Below are 21,790 nucleotides of genomic sequence, written 5' to 3' on the forward strand. Positions count from 1 at the left end.
TATATAAACTTCTCCTCCCTTTACCAGGGAAAGCTCAAAGACGTAGTGAGACACGATGGGAGGCTGAACCCAACTTAACGGGGCTTACTTTTGACTGGGACAAAATCCATGCTACAGACCTTGTAAGAACAATTGTTACTTACCTGTAAACAGGTGGTTCTCCAGTATTGGTGTCTTTCATAGATTCACATGCTTGAATATTCCCAGTCGTCGAAGTGGGAGTCCCACGGTACATAAAATAGCAATAATACTGAATATATATATATATATATATATATATATATATATATATATATATATATATATATATATATATATATATATATATATATATATATATATATATATATATACACATATGTGAAAAAACATAATACATAATAAAGGAAGAGGTAAATACAAATGAAAAAACCTCCAGAACAATTCCTACATAGGAATGCATGGTAAAGAGAAAAGCCACTTGTAACACATTAGTGTCATTATGTTAGTCCAAACTACAGCCAATCAGGCGCAAGCACCCTCTAGAACCTTCTCCTCAGAAGCCCAAGTCCTCAGATTTTCGTAGCACCAAAGAGACCTAGAGTGCATGAGGAGAAGACAGCGTCTGAGGGGAGGAAAGGGTGGGTCGCATGTGAATCTATGAAAGACACCAATACTGGAGAACCACCTGTTTACAGGTAAGTAACAATTGTTCTTCTCCAGTATTAGGGGTGTCTTTCATAGATTCACATGCTTGAATAGAATAGAGCAGTAACCTCCGTAGAGCTGAGATTGCTAGGCACATATGGAAAAAGCCAAACACAGTAATAATACAGTCATGTAACAATAATAGCAATCACAGGAGAACACAAGGAGGAGGGAACAGAGGCTCACCTTACTTGAAAAGATGAAGAAGCACTGCCTGCCCCACTGCAGTATCCGCTTCATTGATGGCATCCAAGCAGTAATGCTTGGTGAAGGTGAGCCTGCTGGACCATGTCGCTGTACAGCAAATCTGATGAAGTGGCACACCGGCAAACAAGGCGGTGGAAGAAGACATCGCCCTCGTAGAACGAGCCTTCACTGAAGACTGCAATGGTTTGCCTGCTTGTTGATGACAGAAGGTAATGGCTGAAGAAAGCCAACGGGCAATTGTTGGTTTGGTAACTGGATGCCCCTTACGCAGTCGCCCATGAGCAATGAACAGTTGGTCGGACTTGCGGAAGGAGGCAGTTTTGGTAATGTAAAATTTAAGGCATCGTTTGATGTCCAAAGAATGCAAGCGCTGCTCCGCCGGAGACTTTGGGTCCAGAAAGAAAGTCTTTAGGAACACAGGCTCATTCAGATGAAAATCCGTAGGCACTTTAGGTAAGAAAGAGGGGTTAGTGCGAAGCACCACGCCGTCAGGTTTGAATTTTAGTTAAGGTGGCTTGATAGTGAAAGCGTGAAGGTTGCTCACGCGACGAGATGTCAAAGCTAAAAGCAACGCAACTTTACAGGTGAAGAACTTGATATCAGCCCAATGGATAGGTTCAAATGGTGCCTTCATAAGTTGAGATAGTACAACATTGAGGTGCCATGGTGGAGGAGGGCGCCGAACAGGTGGGAACTTACGGAAGAGCCCTTTGAAGAACTGGCGTATGATTCTGGAAGAACAGAGGGAGGAAGAGCCATCATGTCGGAAACGAGAGATTGCAGCTAGGAAAACTCTCAAGGTAGCATGTGAAAGTCCGGACTGAGCGAGACTTAAGTAGAACGGAAGAAGTTGCTCCGGAGTAGAATGGATTGGATGGACATTTGCTGCTACGCATCAATGACAGAATCTTTTCCACTTGAGTTTATAAGTTTTGATGATAGACTGAGTCCTAGCATGAGCGAGGATGTCCCTGCATTCTTGAGATATGTTTAAGTCTGCGAATTCAAGGTGCTCAGGTTCCATGCTGATAACTTTAACGTGGAGGGATAGGGATGGCACACTTGGCCTCTGTCCATCGTTAGGAGGTCTGGACGAGGACGCAGAGGGATGGGCTCGCACTGGGACAGCAGAAGCAGTTCCGAAAGCCATGCCTGTCTGGGCCAATGAGGTGCGATCAGTAGGATGTGACAGGGCTGCCTCTGCATCTTCCACAGCACCCGCGGTATTAACGGAATCGGCAGAAAAGCGTAAGCGAATAGATCGCACCAATCGATCAAAGGGGCATTCCCGCACGAACCGGGGTGGGGATGCCAGCTTGCGTAGGATGGGCATTTTCGATTCTCTGGCGTTGCAAAGAGGTCTAGAGTTGGGCGACCCCATCGGTGGAACACAAGATCCAGAGTCGGCTGGTGCAGTTCCCATTCGTGTGTCGATGATGTGGACCTGCTTAGAGAGTCCGCTAGGATGTTGGACACGCCCGGCAGATGAACAGCCGTCAAGGTGATCTGATGACGGCGAGCCCAATCCCAGATTGACTGGGCCAAGCGAGACAGGTGCGGAGACTTGGTTCCTCCCGGTTTGTTCACGTAGTGCATGCTGGTGGTATTGTCCGTTTGGATAAGCACTGACTCTCCGTGAACTACAGGTAGGAATGATTTGAGCGCTAGGAAGATTGCCATCAACTCTAGCCTGTTGATATGCCACTTGCGTTGGGGCAGAGTCCACTTGCCTTTGATGGATAGGCCTTGGAGAGGAGCGCCCCAGCCCTCCAGAGAGGCGTCCGTCGTGAGCGTGAGATCTGGTGAGTGAACAAGGAACAATGTCCCCATCTCCAGGTTGGTTGGCTGCGCCCACCAATGTAAACTCTCTCATGCGGGCTGTGACTGCAACTAGGTCGTGAAGGACCCAGAGACCTGACGCCACTGTCCATCCAGTTCCTCCTGAATGGGACGGGTTCGCAACCTGCAATTTGGGATCAGTGCGATACAAGATGAGGCCATTGCCAAAAATGATTTTAACGTCCGAACAGAAACTGACTGTTTTATTCGGATGAGGGAGACCAGACGGAGGATCTTCTGTTGCTGCTCGTGCGAGACGAACACTTTTGATAGTCTCGTGTCTAGGATAGCTCCCAAACAATTTCTGGTTTGCAGCGGCGCAAACTGTGACTTTTCGACTTTGAGGGCCAACCCCAGGGATTGAAATACCTGCTGACAAAGACGAGTGTCCTGACATAGTTGATGGCGGGATTGAGATTGGAGGAGGCAATCGTTCAAATATGGGAAGATTTGAACACCTTGGAGACACAGGTGAGCCACCACAGGAGCCAGTACCTTTGTGAACACACGAGGAGCTGATCGAAGTCCGAAGGGCAAGACCTTGAACTGATAATGCGTTTGTCCCACCTTGAAACGCAGGTACTGGCGATGCTGTTGGAGAATCGGGACATGAAAATACGCATCTTGAAGGTCTATGGTGGTCCTAAAATCCCCGCTGGAAAGAAGACGCAGGATCTCTAGTAGTGTCAGCATGCGGAAAGATTGGCTCTTGAGGAATTGGTGGAGAGCCCTCAAATCCAGAATGGGCCGCCAGTCTCCGGTCTTCTTGAGTATGAGGAAGAATCGAGAGTAAAACCCCTCTCCTCTGATGCACAGGGACTGCACCTTTTTGAACAAGAAGACGAACTTGATGGTAAAGCTCCTTGAGGTGTGGAGGAGGCAGGCCAGATGGTGGAGTACGAGGAGGAATCTTGACGAATTCTAAGGTATGACCCCTTCGTACAATGTCTAAAACCCAGCGGTCCGAGGTGATGGAGGACCACTGGGAATAAAACAGAGAGATTCGACCTCCAACACTTTAGGGATGATGAAAGTCATTGGCGCTTAGGAGTGGATCCGCGATAGGAGGATTTACCCCAATAGGGTCTGGAGGACTGCTGACGATTGGACTGCTGCTGATTGGATGTGTAACGCTGGTTGCCCTGATTGTATGAGCGGTACTGTTGTCCTCCTCGAAAAGTGGATGAAGTGCCGCGTCCGCTCGCACCTCGAAAGGGCTGTTTTCGGAATTGCAACGTGCCCAATGACTTAGCCGTATCGGTGTCCTTCTTAATGGACTCCAGAGCCTCATCTATTTGAGACCCGAACAGCGACTCACCATCATACGGCATGTCAAGGATCCTGGATTGGACTTCCTGACGGAAGGAGGTGGATTTTAACCAACCCTGGTGTCGGAGGGCAGCTGCACTTGCAAGCAGACGGAAACCTTTACCAGCAATATCGACTGCACAGTCGATCATTTCTTCCGATGCTCTCTTCCCATCTTGAAGAAACGCTGAGCCGCTTTGTCCATTAGAAGATGAACTGGCGATATCTACTGGAGGTGAATCATCAGAGTCTCGAGGCTGAGGAGATGCCGTCTGCGTTCGGTAGGCGAACCCGCCATACCGGGTTCGCCTGCATTCTCATCCGAATCCTCAGGGACCTCTCCGTCCTCTCGCTCTGGAACTGCCTCATCATTCGCATCCTGCGGATACACAGTCGTTTGAATTCTGATGGACGTCTGAACTTGAGACGAAGTTGTGGGCGGTAAAATTGGTGGAAGAGACGGTGGAGGTAGTGCAACGGCAGCAGGAGATTGCACAGGAGTACCTTGCGGCGTTGTTGGGAAACGACAGTTGTAGTCATCCAGCATATGCTGGAGATTGGAAATCAAAGACAATGGTAATGTAGCCATAGGGACCTGGACAAACTGTTCTTCAGGTTGAGACTCCTGATCTCCGCCATCGTCGTCAGGGTCAGACTCCTGACATTTGATGATCAAATCAGAGGGACTATGGGCTGCCCCAAACGTGTCATCTTCATTCTCAGAATCAGTGTCATGCTCAGAGGTAGAGGCAAACATTGGAGAAGGTGGTTGCAGCTCTGGAGCAGATAACTGGTGGCACAGAGCCTTACTGCGACGTTGGGAAAGATCAGCAGCTCCAGAGGATCTTGAAGACTTCAAAGGCACTAAAGGCAACGAAGCAAAGGAAGCCGGTGCCACCGTCGACAGTGCCGTCAACGCTATCGTCAACGGTGTTGATTTGGCAGACAATTTTGAAGAATCCATCGTCGACGGAGTCGCCGTCAGAGTAACCGTCGACGGCCGAATCGTAGACGTTGTCGTCGATGACGGAACCCTAAGAGGCGTGGAAACACTCCTAGAGGCAGCAGAAGACGCCGGAGAGCCAGGTCTCGTGGGCGCAGTGGTAGTAGAAGTGGTAGGAGACACCACAGAGGCAAGAGGCAGGGCCAGTTTCTTCCTTTTGAGGAAAGGAGAAGGAACATCCTGAGCACTACCACGCTTAAAGGCTGTTGAAGAAGGACCAGAGTGAAAACTTTCTGCGTCTGACAGAACAGAATCCTTGTCTTTAAGACGCTGGAGCCAAAGGAGAAGCCGGCCTTCTCTGTCCTTCAGAGTTTTTGTAAAAAAAGTTCTACAGAACTTGCAGCTGCCAACTTTATTGTCAGGGTATAGACAATAAATACACTTCTGGTGGGGGTCTTTATCAAAAAGACGCAGCTTCCCACAAGAAGAGCAAAGTCTGAATAAAGACTTCTTACGTGACATGTTGAGAAGACTGGAAGTAGAAGATTTGAAGCAAAGAACTGAGTAGAGCTCAGGGAGACTCCCTTCAGACGTGCGGTAGAAAATCTGAGGACTCGGAGGAAGGTTCTAGCGGGTGCTTGTGCCTGACTGGCTGTAGTTTGGACTAACATAATGACACTAATGTGTTACAAGTGGTTTTCTCTTTACCATGCATTCCTATGTAGGAATTGTTCTGGAGGTTTTTTCATTTGTATTTACCTCTTCTTTTATTATATATATTATGTTTTTTCACATATATATATATATACACACACACACTATATATATATATATATATATATTAAAGCTCCAAGTTTGTCCAACAGATATAGACGCACTCAAACAGCACCTGCAGACAAAGCTGTATTTATTGAGTACGAGCGAAGACCAGTATGTCGTCCCTTTTAGCAGCTTTCCTGTCGTTCTCGCCTGACGCGTTTCAGAGTGAAAACTCCTTCCTCAGAGGCACCGACAGGTCAGAATGTGCATTTCCTGACACACCCTCGTCAATGCCACGCCCTTGGATAGGAAGCTTGGCATGCTGGGATTTGTAGTGTCAGGAATCCTCAGATGGATGCACGGATTGAACTGCTGGTATATTCAAAGCTCTGGATGAGCCCCGGCATCCGTGTTCGCTCTTATCCCAAGGTGTTGTTTCACAGCGAGACCCCATTCATACAAAGTCCCGTAGCCCCCACTTTACCAGGGTGGTGCGTCTATCGCGGCAGGACGGTGCATCTGAGGAAGGAGTTTTCACTCTGAAACGCGTCAGGCGAGAACGACAGGAAAGCTGCTAAAAGGGACGACATACTGGTCTTCGCTCGTACTCAATAAATACAGCTTTGTCTGCAGGTGCTGTTTGAGTGCGTCTATATCTGTTGGACAAACTTGGAGCTTTAATACTACGCGGCCGTCCTGCCGCGATAGACGCACCACCCTGGTAAAGTGGGGGCTACGGGACTTTGTATAAATGGGGTCTCGCTGTGGAACAACACCTTGGGATAAGAGCGAACACGGATGCCGGGGCTCATCCAGAGCTTTGAATATACCAGCAGTTCAATCCGTGCATCCATCTGAGGATTCCTGACACTACAAATCCCAGCATGCCAAGCTTCCTATCCAAGGGCGTGGCATTGACTATTTAAAAAGAGGGTGTGTCAGGAAATGCACATTCTGACCTGTCGGTGCCTCTGAGGAAGGAGTTTTCACTCTGAAACGCGTCAGGCGAGAACGACAGGAAAGCTGCTAAAAGGGACGACATACTAGTCTTCGCTCGTACTAAATAAATACAGCTTTGTCTGCAGGTGCTGTTTGAGTGCGTCTATATCTGTTGGACAAACTTGGAGCTTTAATATATATATATATATATATATATATATATATATATATATATTCACTGAAAAAACCATAGGTTATAGACCATATATAGTTAGGAATTAGCATTTACAAAACCTTATTTTACTCACACAAAACCATTGAAATTCGCATATATAGTTAGTTGCACTAACTATATATTGCGCACCCGCAATCCACTGCTGATCATGTCACATATTACATCATTCATGACATGGTCAGTGACATCACTGATGACATCTCAAATGACATCACTGATGACATCTCAAATGACATCACTGATGACATCTCAAATGACATCACTGATATCACTGATGACATCTCAAATGACATCACTGATGACATCTCAAATGACATCACTGATGACATCTCAAATGACATCACTGATGACATCTCATTTGACATTACTGATCACATCACTGATGACATCATTCATGTGATTATACGATGAACCTCTTCAGACTCTAATGTAACCTTAGATACACTCAGTGTAAACAGACACTCACAGACTGTCACTCATCCATGGAGTTACTCACACACCTAGTCAGTCATGCAAAGAATCAATCACACCTCAATTTCCTCAACTATACAGTTATACACACCTTACTTATTCAAACATATACTAACACATATTTACTCTCTTATACAATCCCAGATACAAGTTCACAATGATCCACATAGCCACTCACACATTCACTGGCTCTTATGCACAGTTATTTATATATGTCAACTCTCACATGTACTGTGTTTTACATATGTACTTACTTTGACATGTAGCACTGAGATATCCATTCACTCACCAATACACTCATGCACACTGTCAACCGCCCATACAGCTGTTTCCACATGCACTTTTGAGCCCATACATCTAGTGAATCAACTGCTCACACATCTATGCACAGAGTCATACACCAGCCAGCCACCCACACACACACACACACACACACTCAGTCTCCCATACAAATACTTGGGCAACCAATCAATAACCCATATAGTTACTCATATAGCTACTGATCAACACATGCAGCAGTTTACAGAACAACAGACATAATGATGCACAAATTAAGACAGTTTAGTCACTAACCCATGCACTCAGTGAGACACATTTAATCACTCACTCATACAGTCAGTCATGCACCTACTAAATCCTTCATCCAGACACTTATACATCCACTCATTCTTCAATATGTAAGACATATTTTAACTTTACAGAAACATACAGTCACTGGATGTTGTCATCAGTGATGTCATCAGTGATGTCATTTGAGATGTCATCAGTGATGTCACTGACCATGTCATGAATGATGTAATATGTGACATGATCAGCAGGGGATTGCGGGTGCGCGATATATAGTTAGTGCAACTAACTATATATGCGAATTTCAATGGTTTTGTGCGAGTAAAATATGGTTTTGTAAATGCTAATTCCTAACTATATATGGTCTATAACCTATGGTTTTTTCAGTGAATTTTCAAGGTTTTGTAAATGCTAATTCCTAACTATATATGGTCTATAACCTATAGTTTTTTCAGTGAATTTCAATGGTTTTTTAATAGCAAATATCAAAAGCTGTAAAATATATTCTTTTAAAGGAAAAATATATTTCATATAGATTTAATATAATTTTTTTATGTATATACATTTTTTGAGGGAACGAATTTATCAACTATCATGCTGAAGAAGAGTGTGGGGAAAAAAAAACAAAGAGGAGGACTAGGAGGAAAGAACAATCAGTTCAAAAATACAATGGCTTTAAAGCATGAAGTGCTTTTCCACACATTTACATTTAAATAACCCATATTAGAACATACAATATATCTACAGAGGAGACGGTGTACATTCAATTTTAGACTCTTCATTGGTACCTACATGTTGGTACTTACATCACCCACACAACACAACAGCTCTATTCAGAGCTACCCTACCTCAAAGCACTCTAAAATATTATTTTACTATTTCCCTTGGTTTTCCCCTTGTTACGCTTTCCGGAACGCTACCCGGTGCGCGGACCGGGCGCTAACCGTGCGAAAATTTAAGAAAACAAGCATTTACAATGCAACGGTCTCGCCTTTGCAAAAGTTAGAGCATTTGGCATTGTAAATGACAAACTTTTTATTTATGTGTTGGTTTTGAAAACAGATAAATGCCATTGTCATTTACAATGCCAATAGAGTGAGTAGTAGTGAGTAGTGCAGTGAGTAGTAGAGAGTGAGTAGAGAGTAGTAGTGAGTAGCAGAGAGCACCAGAGTTTAGTAGAGAGTGAGTATTAGAGGGTAGTAGAGAGTGAGTAGTGTCTGGGGGCACCTTGAAGTAATTCAATGTACAATCTGCTAAACTACAATGTCACTTATATATATATATATAATTAAAAAGCAAATAATGTTGATCAACTTGTAACAACAACATTGGCCACATATACAATGTATATAACAAATATACTCCTTGCCTCACTTATGACGACGTCCTCAGGGCATACGTATATTCGTGAATGCTTATAAGTTCATGTTTAGAAAAGATTACTTTAAAAAAAAGGCACACACTACAGACGTATAATCTAATGCACATAAATGAAAGGTTAAAGAAACTGTTTTAATTTCTAAGAGTCTTCATCATACTTTTAGAGGACGTTTGTTGCATGCTTTACTTGCTGAATCTTTTGCTGGCTCGGCTCGTGCTTCGGCTCTTAGAGCCAAGCCAGAGCTCTGGCTCCAAACTGGCTAAGTTCTCTATGAATTTGCCCATCTGCCCAGCTCTATTTTGGAAAGCTGCTGTACATAGGTCTACTCAATCCAATGCCGGCTCTGCAGTGACAGGCGGGACTGTCCAATCACCGTTTCCAAATGCCCAACAGCTACATTCACACACTCATAAATATTAAGCAATGTTTCAGGAAGAAACAAATCAAAAACCCTCGATTTTTCAAAATTACAGTATTAATTCACATTGACAAATGCAGAGGAATGAAAAGTCATGTACAGCAAAGGAGCATATAGAAAATAATTAATAGGGTGCTGAAGGATTATGAATTATTAATGGCATCAAATTGTATTTATAATCTAGATTGAATTGTGTAACATGCATTATTAATAACACGAATGCAGCATAGTTCCACACTTATTATACATTCCTGCTGTTGTGGTGCATTTCTGGCTGCTGCTTGGTGTGTCTTGTTACTTACTACGCTGGCGTTTCTGATCTGTCCCTGGTTACACGAGTTTATAGCAGATTTAGCTTTTCTGGGAGTGGACCAAGTGCAGCGATGCATCTGTCGATCCACGTTATTGATTGGGACGTCTTCTTTCAGCCCCTCCACATCCTCACATTTGTCACAGCAGATGAGGTCAACAGAGGAGGGTGAGCTTGGAAAGTGGTGGGGGCTGCCAGGGGAGATGTGCCAATTTAAAGCCCTCTCTCTCTATTGAGATCCTATCCTCCCAAATAAAGTCCCAGGGGATTGTACTGGCAATATCGTCCTTGGCTCTCCCTGGCCACGACGCAAGGCATTGCTGCGCGAGGAGACATTTTGAAAAATTCTGTCAGGGTTTATGGGCAGCGATAAAGTTCTGCGAGGCTGGACACTGTAACTGCCTTTAACTGCTAAGACAAACCAATTTTGTTACAGGCAATTGGAAGTGCCGGTGTACAGCGCGCGAGCTGAACGTGCCAACAGGGCAGCATGAAAAAATAACAAGCCAACACGGACGCATGCAGAAGGAAACAAACACTTATATATCTATGCACACACAGACAGGCACACACATACTCATGCAAGCAAGCAAACACACACATGCGTGCACGCACTCACTTGTGCAAGCACACACAGAAGAAAACACTGACACATGTAGAAGGAAACATGCACTTCTACTTGATGCACACACAGACAAGCACACACCCATTCACATATATACCCACATTTGATTAGGGCCTTCAAAACACACACAAGCGTGCACCTACCCGCACACACACGTACGCACCCCCCGCCTACCCCACACACAGATCCCCCTTCCCCCCACTCACGGAAGCACACACACAGACGAGGGCAGGGTGGACAGTCATATAGAGCCCAGAGACCCAGACGAATCTGCTCAACATGTGCGTTGGTGGGAGGGGGCTCTCAGCAGCGTGGTGGTGCCGAAGGAGGGGTAAAGGGGGGAATATGCCAGGTGCACCCCTCCCCGAGTCTGCTGCCAGAGGTGCACAGAGGGGCTGGGAGCGCAGTGAAGGGCCTCTCAGAGGCGCCATAGCAACGCAGCCTGATCCAGCAGGTGAAAGGGCAGGGATGAGAGGGTGGGGGCCCTCTCTGCCGCCGCACTCTCCATCTTGAGGCCCCCCCTCTCAATACTTCACCATCACCAGTGAAACCCCAGTGCATGTGTGGAGTGTGTGGCTCCTGTGCCGGCCCTACAAGGTAATGAGCAGCACAGACCGCCCTGTGACTGGTGTGGGGGAACCTGAGGGAGGAGTGGGGGTGGGGTGGCTGGCAGGGGTGTGAGCCAGGCTGGTTGTGCTCAGAAGAACAGGGAAGGCTGCAAGAGGGTGGGTGCGAAAGGGGTGGTGTAGGACAAAGATATGAAGAGAAGAATGCGGATGGGAGTGAAATGAAACAAAACACTTACCGTCGTCCCGAGTTTCCAAATGTAATGTTAGCAGACAAAGACAACGCGTGATGGGGCCAAGGCAAGTGAAGGACAAAATCCAACGAGCGGGCCATGCTCGTGAATTACTAATCACAGGAAGATCCGAAGTCAGGCTGCATTATTAATACCCATCCTGCCTGCGCTTCCCGTGGTGCGTCTTGCTGAGAGCACTCATTTCTGACTGAACAAAACACTGCTGGGCAGGCTAATGGCAATAACTTGAGACCCTAGGCAGAGCCGGGTGTGCGTGAGAGGCACCAGCTCAGACAGACAGGCCTCGACCCATCCATGACTCCCGCTCTCGGTAATGATTCCTTGGCCTGTCAGCTGTCGGTAATGGCCGGGGTGGAAGAGTTGTCGCGCTGGCTCTTACTGAGCGCGCATGTTAACGAGCCGAGTCTAGGTAACAGAGAGCAATCACCGCCGCAGCCCGGAGGAAAACACCGGAAGCAGATGTCCGGCCCGCCGTTTGGTTGTGGGCGGGGCCGGGAAGAGGTGTGTCCGCTCCCACTGCCTTGCGGAAGCTTTGCCTGTTGTCCTCCGGTCTCCCTCCAGAGTCGTGAGGGAGACCGGAGATGCCGTGCCAGCCATGGCGGGGGGCCCCCGTGCAGAAGAGGGAGCCCCCGCTGGAGAAGGAGAGACCGGCCCGCCGCCGAGCGCCAGCCGACCCGGTGAGTCCTGAATACCCCCGCGAGGGACTCCGCCCATGCCCTGAGCCCAGAGAGGCTCCAACCGCGTCCGACTGGGCCCCCTGAGTGTTATCAGACCCTGCAGAATGCCCGTGGTGGCCTCGCAGTAGCGCGTGGGGGCTGCGTATCGCTACAGTATGTATGCGGCGGCCGGGGGCGCTTCTATGTAGGCGTCGGCGGCCGGGGGAGGGGAGGGGAGGGGCGGTGTTGGTGTCTCTGTATGTGTGTGCACGTGCGTGTTTGTAGGTGCGCTCCTGCGTGTGTGCGGGGGGGGGGGGCTTGGGTGCGCGCGTGTGTGTGTGTCTGTGTGTGGGCCTTCCTGCCTGCGTGCGTGTGTGTGTGTGTGTGTGTGTGTGTCTGTGGCAGGGGACGTGCACGGCGCCGGGCTGGGCGTGCGCGCTTACGAGGCAGAATCTCCGGCAGGAGATGCTCGTGACAGTCTGCTGTCCACATTCCCCCGAAAGTGATCACATAAGTTGTCTCGCCCTAGACAGCAAAAGCTTTTGCTTTCGTCTAGGCGAGACCTAAAAAAGGTGTTTTTTTTTTTACATATATGGGCCTCCTCAGCCACCCTCAGAAAACCTAGGGGGTCAGGATATGTCTCCCGTGCCCCCTTATACCCATTCCCAACATTGTTTATCCTCCATCTTGTGACTAAATTCGTCCGAAACACAAGATGGCGGACTCCCGTTACGCTACCTGTGAGCTACCCGGTTCGCGTACCGGGTAGCGCTTCCACCGCGAAAAACCGAAAAAAATGTATTTTATTTTTTTGCCCCGCGGGGCCCTTTAATAGCCCCCACATCAATCCTAGGGAGTCAGGAGGGGTCTACCTTGCCCCCTTTCATTCATTTCCCCCTTCGTTTATTTCCACCTCTTGTCTCTCGATCCTACCGAGAGACAAGATGGCGGCTGCTTCGGACTGTTTAGAATGTTGACAGTCACCGGAGAGCCAATCCGCTTCTCCTCGCGAAGTTCCGTTACGCATCTGGTACGCGAACCGGCGCGCTAACCGGGACGTTGTCACAGATATATATATTTGTTTGAACGTTAATTTCTCAAAATCCACTGTAGCACATATCTTGAGACCTAGCAAAGGCACATCGCGCAAACAGTCTCTACAATTTTGCCAAGTTTCATAGAAATCCATTCAGCCGTTCGAGCTAAAAGTGAGTCCAACCGCCCTATGGAAAACTCAATGTTAAAAACACGTTTTGGGACCCCCCTTTTTTCTCGGCTCCCGCTTGACGAAACCCCCTCAAACTTTCAGGGGACGCTCAGAAACAAAATTTGCCATTTTCCTGAAAATTTCAGCCAATTCCATCCATCAACGCCAAAGTTATTCAACATAGAATTTTCGGAAATCCCTAGTCAAAAAAATCCTAACTATATATACCTACTGGCGACCGCCAAGCATGTGAATCTATGAAAGACACCCCTAATACTGGAGAAACAAAATCTCCCCCATATTGTCACAAACTAAATATATGCTACTTAATAGGGCTTCAACTAAGAGACAGCCCCAAATGTTGGAATTACAACTCAGATATAGGAGACCTGACCCACATGCTTTTTACCTGCCCCTCGCTAGGAAAATATTGGGGAAGAATTTTTGATTGTATAGAACATATTTTTAAAATTAAGCCTGCAAGAGAATTTGCTTATGTCCTACTGGGTGTCCTGGACCCAAAGCTGGCAAATGACAACGACCACCAATTATTAGACTTGCTGCTCACCTTGGTGTGTAAGGTAATCTTGTGTAAGTGGAAGAGCGCTTCCGAAGTATCTTTCAAGATGTGGCAGGAATGGGTATCCTGCATCAGAGGAGAGGACAATCCAGCACTGCATTCCTCCCCTTGGCTTGCCTCACATAAGAAGCTTTGTAAATCCCTTGATGCTTCTTCCTTTTCATTTGACCCCCCCTAAAAGCCACTCTACAGTAACTGCACCAACGGTAAATGTGGTGCACTCTAGCTGTCACTGTATATGTAACAGTACTTTTTACGAATCTCGGTTGGGGGGTCTATGGCGATACTTACATCTAATGGCACTCATCCGATTTGACGACTAATTGGTTGGATTTGTGTGAGACTGTAACCCTGGGTTCTAGAAGATCTTGTTGTATGTATACCAATCTATACCCATGTAACATTTGTGGATTGGACATCACCCTTGGACTTTGATATGCATCCTTATTTTGTATTTTATTACTTATAGGTATTATGCCAGTCAGTCAATCACTTTTATTTTGGTTAAAAACCATAAAAAGGCATTTTGTATTATGCTTATTTTGTATTATGCTTATTTGATGAACCAATGTATGTATCCTTTAATGCTGTTTTGTGTTCAATTTCATTCTGTCATTTTGTTCTGTATCATTTATTATTATTATTATTATTCTTTATTGCTTCTTCTTATTTCTCAGAACTCAAAAAAGACAAATTTGTTTAGGAAAAATCTTACCATGCAGTTTGAAGAATGTCTTGGGGTTAAACTCGTTGGGGTCCAAACCGTCAATCTCTTCCCAGACTTCTTTCAGTTGATCCCGGCTTCCCTGATAGAAGAAATACACCATCTTAATGCAGCCAATGCTGACGACAAGTAGCCAGCCAAGGAGAAACAAGAGCTAATCATGAAACCTGACGGTGGAGGGAAGACAAAGCAGGACTGCGAAAAAGGGCTCTATATTTATAGATGCAAAACTTCAGTTTGAGGGATTTATTAATCCATTTCAAGGAATGGCACAGCATGGTAAAAGTGAACCAAGTAATAAACTTTACTGCTTCTAATCATGGTTCGATTAAGGAGCTGACAAGGACTCCAAGAGGTTGCTCAAATAATAGACAAAGAATCAAAGTAGGGTGGGCTATTTTGAAAAAGCAGTAGCTCTTCTCAGCTACCCCATAAAATAAGACTGACCAACTAATTCAAGGAAAGCTTGTGGAAGTAGGTTAAAGAGAGACAAAGCAAACACTGGCAAAGGCAGTCTATTGATTTTGTTAATGTTTCTTCTACATGTTACACAGCAGTGCTAGCTGCTGAGCAGCATGTTTAAAAGTAAAACAAAAAAAAAGCACTATAACACGTTCAACGTGGTCTGCGTGATAGCACTTTTTAAAGGAAACTTTAAGCCATGTTGTACAGCAGACAGCGCAGTTGTGTAACAGGTCTTAAAAAAACATTGTCAAAGCCAATAGATTTCGCACAGGTGATACTTATTGCCATTGCCAATGCTTGTGTTTAGGCACGGGGAGATTAAGTGATTTGCTTGTAGTCACAAAATGTTGAACTGAGGCAGAGACTAGGAGTCTCTGTGGCATCCCCTGGAGAGGATGTGGCATAGGGGCCAGAACTGCCGACTAGGACGCTGGGAAACAGGGTTCAAGTCTCAGCATTGGCTCAACAGTGTGCGATTCTGGGCAAATCAGTTAATCTCCATGTGCCTACAACAATGAATGTGTCCTTGTGTAAAGTAAATGGTGCTCATTACAAAAGCGCTTTAATACCTTATGGTGGTGTTAATGCTATATAAAGCAGAAGGAAAAAACAAGAAAAGAAAGTGGATCTGTGTAAAGCAACAGGAGTTAAGTGGAGGCAAGCAGTGGCGGGCGAGAGGTGGAGGTGGTGGTGGTGGTGGTGGTGGTGCAGGGGACGGGCACCAATGGAGGCCAGCACAAGCAGATACGTGATCTGCCTGCAATTTGAAGATGCCGAGTTCACTGCAACAAAATAAAATTACAAAAAAAAGTATCTCTGCAGTCATGCTGGGGAGGAGAGCGACAAGCTGGGACGAGAGAGACTGCCTGCAAATGCACACATATGGAGTGCTCATTCATAAATAACATTTTTTTTTAAAATAACTGAGTAGCCAGTGGAAGGACACTGGCCCAGTGGCCAATGACTGGAAGCTGTACTTGGTCAAAGGTCCACACCACAGCATTGACGACAAAGCAGAGCAGGAAGTGAACAAGGATGACATGCTGGCCTATCAGAAGCACGTACATTAGAGTTAACATTGGATCAACAAATGGTAAATTCAGCTAAGTAAGGTGCAGATTCTAAGCCCTTTTCAGATTTTTTCCCACACTTAATAGACTTCAGAAGCACTAAGCAGGCAAAACCTAAAATGTATATACAGTCACTTTTCAAATTACCTGTATCAAGAACTACAGATAGTTCAAGAGTAGATGTGGGTTAACCTAATTGCTAAACAGCACCCCAAATGTTAGGCCAGAAAACACCACCTCCAGGGACACTTTAAACTAGTTCTGGGAGTAGCTCCTCTCCCGCAGGGTTTGGTGCCTGCCAGATCGGAGGACAAACAAGGGCCCTGATCAAGTGTCAGTGAAAATTGGCCTCTTTGAAGTTCATAAAGTTCCTGGGCACAGCCCAGATCATCCTGCCAGAGGAACGGAAACACCTCCCTGCACCCAAGGACTGTGTCCTACTCTGGGAGCAGTTTTCACACTTAATCAAGGGAACTGTTCAGCTGCCAGGTAACAGTGGGCGATCATGCAAATGAGCTTCCAAAAGCACTAGGGAGTGAAAAGCTATAATTCTTAAAGTACCTCTTCCTTATTAGTTATCACAAATTTTAGTTTTACCATTACATTGGGCCTTAAATATCTATTAAAAAGAGTCTTTGAAGTATATTCGTAGGTGGTTCCTAACCACAATTAGGATCATTAAATATAATAATGTAACAATGTAATTTAGTGCTTTTCTATGTAACAACGAACCTTGTTACAGCGAAAAACAGCATTTCGGGCTTTTTTTCATAGCATGGACAAGTTACATTACATTTCTATATGTACTTTTAAAGATCATGCACGCTTCTAAAGGCTAATGAAGCCTACATAAGGGTAACTTATTAATATTTAAAAGAAAGGTTTTGACCTTTCAAAAGAGTTTATTTTCACTGGTTGGAAATGCAGTTTAACTATATGCTAGACTAGGGATGTAAAGTAAATTTTAACATGCAAAAAGGGGTAAAACCAATTTCCACGTGTTATAGGGGTTCAAGTACATGCCTGTTAAGCAAAGTACCAGTGCACATACATACAACCAGCAGCATCAATCCACAAAAAACAGGGCGATCATGCAAAAATAGGTATTTTCCTACACTGCCTCATCCATATTAAAGATGAGGAGCAACTCAGATATTCCGATGGCAGTTCTTATTATCCAAGTAGAAGAACAGGGAAAGTCTCTCTGCATTGGCACGATTAGTCCTAGGTCTGTTTTCCACTGTAAAGTCCATCCCCTGTAGGGAGATGAACTACGTCAACATGCATGAGCTATCTGAGAGGCCTGTGGTCAGTTTGAACCCATAAGTGGATCCCAAACAGGGGTCTCAGCTTCTGCAGTAACTAAACTTCAGCAAAGGGTTCCATTTCTATAGCATTTTAACACTGCTCTCTACATAGTAGTCACCTGCTGATAAATTCAACTGGTTGATCGGGAGCCTCAATTTAGCGGTGATAACAATTCCCCAATCCCATGTTCTTAAGCATCTGTATGGACCAAAAACCTTTTGCTAAACTCAGGTGCCTTGATTATAGGTGCTGAGCAGAGTGCCTCCATCAGGGTGTCAAAGGCCTCCTGACACTCCTCAGTCCATATGCCCTTCTTGGAAGTCAGCTCATTCAAGGGTGCTACAACGGTGCAATACCCGTAGACAAACCTTTGATAATAACCTGTCAGCTCCAGGAAAGCGCTGATCAGAGTCTGGGCTTTGAGAGGTTTCCAAGCCAGGATAGGGTGGATCTTGGGCTGGAGAGGCTGCATACATCCCCGTCAATTAGGTGGTCCAGGTACACTACAGACTCCTTCCCTATCTGGCACTTACTGGCCTTGATAATCCTTCCTGCCTGTTGCAAGGTCAGAAGTACTTCCCTGAGGGGGTTCAAGTGTTCCAGACAGGTGAAACTAAAGAGAGCAATACCATCATAATATGCTGCTCTTAAGCTATCCAAACCAGACAGTACCCCGTTCTCCAACCTCTGGAAAGTGGCCAGGGCAATCTTTAATCAAGTGGATTACTTTAATTAGGAAGCGGACCCTAGGGGTTGAGAACGTAATCTCTCCTTTTCTCCCCCAGTCAGGACAATCTGCCTTAATCTGGAAGACAGACCAAATGTGGAAAGATACTTGATATTCCCCAAGCAATGTGAGCCCATCAGCATGGAAATTGGGCTTGCATCAGTGTTGGTTACGGCCTTCAGTCACCTGCAGTCCGCGCAGAACAAGAGGACTAGGGCCCCAGACTTTAGTTTGGTCTTGAGCACCAGCACTACTGGGATGGACCAGGGACTTCTAGAGGGCTCAACCAACCCCAAGGACAATATTATGGCAACTTCCTCCTGAACGCTGGCCCTTACTTTATCTGTCGACCTGAAGATTATGTTTTTTAAAGGTAAGGTGTTACCAGTGTTAATGTCATGTACACACCACTGGGTCATTCAGAATTTCAGTGAGAATAGTATAGCAAACTGTACCAGTAACTGGCAACAATCCCACTGCTTCTGCTCGGTCAGTGTAGAGGACAGGACTACTCCCTCCACTTAACCATCATTGGCATTGTGAGACAAGAGGTATCGGAGGGGTGCACTTTTATCTTTATCCCTTTCATCTGTGACCATGATCATATCTGCCCGGTCAAAGAGTGAGGCTTCAGACGGCTGACATGGATTTCCCAGTGGGGGTGTCTGAGGGTACTCATGTCCAACAGGTAGGTGACCTCAACCATATTCTCCAGTATTCTGTAGGGTCCAGTCCATTTGTCCAGGAGGGTTCTGGGTCCATAGTCTCCACAACCCAAACATTTTAACTAAGCTGATATGTCACAAACATTGTTTTTCTGTCATACCAGTGCTTGATAAGCTCTTAGCTGGTCTTCAAGTTCTTGTTAGCCCTTTCCATGTACTCAGCCATGCTGGAACGCAGGCCCAGCAGATAGACAATGTCCTGTTTGGGTTTCTTGACAGGTTCCTACCACTCTTCTTGGATAAGACTTAAGGAACATATGACAGGGTGCCCATAAAAAAGCTTTAAGGAGTTGAAGCACATTCACCTTCTGTAGTACCTCCCACAATCATACCTTTTAGAGTGTTGTTGAATCTTTCCACAAGCTCATTGGTTTGTGGGTGATAAGGGGTAATGAACTTGTAAGTCATCCAACACTCATCCCACATAGCCTTCAAGTGTGTAGACATGAAGTTTGTCGCCCTATCTGTGATGACTTCTTTGGGGCCCTTACTCTGGTAAAGACATCAGCCCTGGCCAGCACAGGCGCAGTTACCATCATAGGTATGGCTTTAGGGCATGAAACAGCATCATCAAGATAAACCTGTCCCGGAAGCTGTTTAAGGGACTCTGGCCCGAAAATATCAATCCCCATTTCTCTCAAAAGGTGTCCCAAAACAGGTAGTGGGACCAGGGGAGACTTAGGTCATCACTGGCTTCACAGGTGGAGTAGGAGCAACCAAATTGTTTCACCTTTTAAGACACCCGAGGCCAGCAAAACTGGCTGATCAACCCGTATGAGATTTTATTCTACCCCAATGTCCAGACAAGAGGATATTAAGGGCTAAGTTCAAGAGGAATTGCCTGTACTACTGGGGAGTCACCAATCTCCTGGTGGGTTCAGGTTTAATTCCTTAGCCTCACTATATACCCTCTTCCCAGTAGATCATCTGGTTGTCATTGATATCCACCATCTCCTAGGCTTCAGACTGGTACCGAAGGCCTTCAAGGTCTTGGCCCTCCTTCTGCCCTTGGCAGAATTAATCTGTGCAGGATCCCCATGTCCCATTCAAGTCAGAGTTCTGACAGATAGTCTCCAGATCTTTCCCATGAAGATTAGATTCCTTCTGAGCCGTGGAAGTTTAGAGGCTAGTTTCGCACACCTCTTGCCCTTCCTCTTGGTTGTGGGAACTTGTAGAGGGAATTCCTTCAGACTCCTGTCTCCCTGAAGCCCAGACCAAACCCCAACTTCCTTGATGGGCTGTCTGAGCCCTTTAAGCCACACACACCCACTCAAGGAGACCCAACATTTCAGTGATATTCCTCCTTTCCATTTCTACCCAAGCAGAGGTTTTTAAGTAGATTCCCAACGGAAACTTCACTGCTACAATCTCAGGGCCGGTAACCCCTCTCCACTCAAAGGTGACCATTGCTAGAAGATGAGATTTTACCTCATTGCTAGCGTGGACTAATCTATGACGAGTGTTTGGGATAATCTCCTCTGGGGAAACCAGACTGTCCACCATCTTGATCATGTTGGCTCCTGTATCCCTCCAAGTCTCGACCCTGGTCACATTAATTGGCCATTGCCTGTGTTTCACCCTGCTAGGAGGGAATGTGGCCAGGGATTCAACATTCAACCCCACGCCACAGAGACAAGGTGACTCAGCCCAACCCCTAGTTTTCCCCAGGTAAACTTCTACCCCAATTCCTACATTTGCAATCCCTTGGGACTGCCCTCCTTTGGCTTAGGGAAGTAGCTACAATGAAAAAAACAATAAACAGAAGCATGGTTTTGGTTACACATATAACATTAGCATGTGAACAAACTGAAGACTCACTTCTAATCCAATGTTTCACCCTCACATTAAATGGCTATAATTTGGAGTCTGAGGGATTATGAACTTCAGTTATTGGAATAAGAATATTTATGCAACCAATAAGTGCATCTGAAGTTAATCACTGGAAGTGGTATACAGTAAGTTGCATTATTTGCAACTAATACAAGTCATAGCATTAACAACAGTAACATAAATGTAAAAAGGCAGTCCTGACTTTATTCATGAAGCCATTTTAATTACCCAAAGCGTTAGTGAAAGGCTATTCATCAAGGGTTAGCGGGGGAGTAGGGTGTTGTTGTGGGAAAGCTAGTTGCAAACGTTTCTCTGATGTCAGCCAAGATTCCACAGAGAGGATATCTACTGAATTTCGGAGTGCCACTGTTTTTAACTAAAGTAATTGATCAGTTAGTGCATCTCTGCCAATAATGTTGTTAGAGCACTCCTTGGCATCCCGGTATGTATGAAACACGCAATGCAATAATTAACATTTTACTGCTGCAGTGCATAAAAAGCAAATACTGCGGAAATTTCAAGGGGGGGGTGGAGAAAATGTAAGCAAATCTGCATTTACACAAGGCAACCGTAGACATTGTTCTGGAAGGAATTCAGACCTACAATATCTTCTCTAAAATACACTTGAGTAAGGCACAAGTAGCAGTTTACATACATATCGGATAAATAAAGACTAAATTACACCATGCAGAGAGAATTCACATATTCCAGAAACTGAGGGCAGACTCAGCAGAGAGACTAAAATAGAGGAAAGACTCTACATGACAACCATGAGGATAGTTACAATTCTACACCAACGTTATGGTTATAACAATGTACATGAAGATCTAGAAACACCAATGACAATGGACGATATAACAGCCTTTCATGAAGACTAGATCAGAGTAAAGTAAGCCAGAAACAGACACCGAGTAGAAGGTGTGCAATATTCGAATGTAACAAACAAGAACGACTTCGGGCACGGCACAGAGAATTAAGAGCTGAAACAG

The 21,790-nt window shown here is 45.6% G+C and overlaps 1 protein-coding gene across 2 annotated transcripts in view; it reads right to left on the minus strand.

The window, feature by feature from the left end:
* Window positions 1-21,790, minus strand: part of NUCB1 (nucleobindin 1) — a 213,863-nt gene that overhangs the window by 131,282 nt on the left and 60,791 nt on the right. For both annotated transcript variants that reach the window (XR_015297470.1, XM_086930214.1), the window contains exon 7: window positions 14,668-14,758. Coding sequence is in view for 1 of the 2 variants with exons in the window: in XM_086930214.1 (XP_086786340.1) it covers window positions 14,668-14,758 (91 nt within the window). In the remaining variant the exon portion in view is untranslated. The remainder of the gene's footprint in view (window positions 1-14,667; window positions 14,759-21,790) is intronic.

The sequence above is a fragment of the Lissotriton vulgaris genome, chromosome 7 (genome assembly GCF_964263255.1).
Source record: "Lissotriton vulgaris chromosome 7, aLisVul1.2, whole genome shotgun sequence".
NCBI lineage: Eukaryota > Metazoa > Chordata > Amphibia > Caudata > Salamandridae > Lissotriton > Lissotriton vulgaris.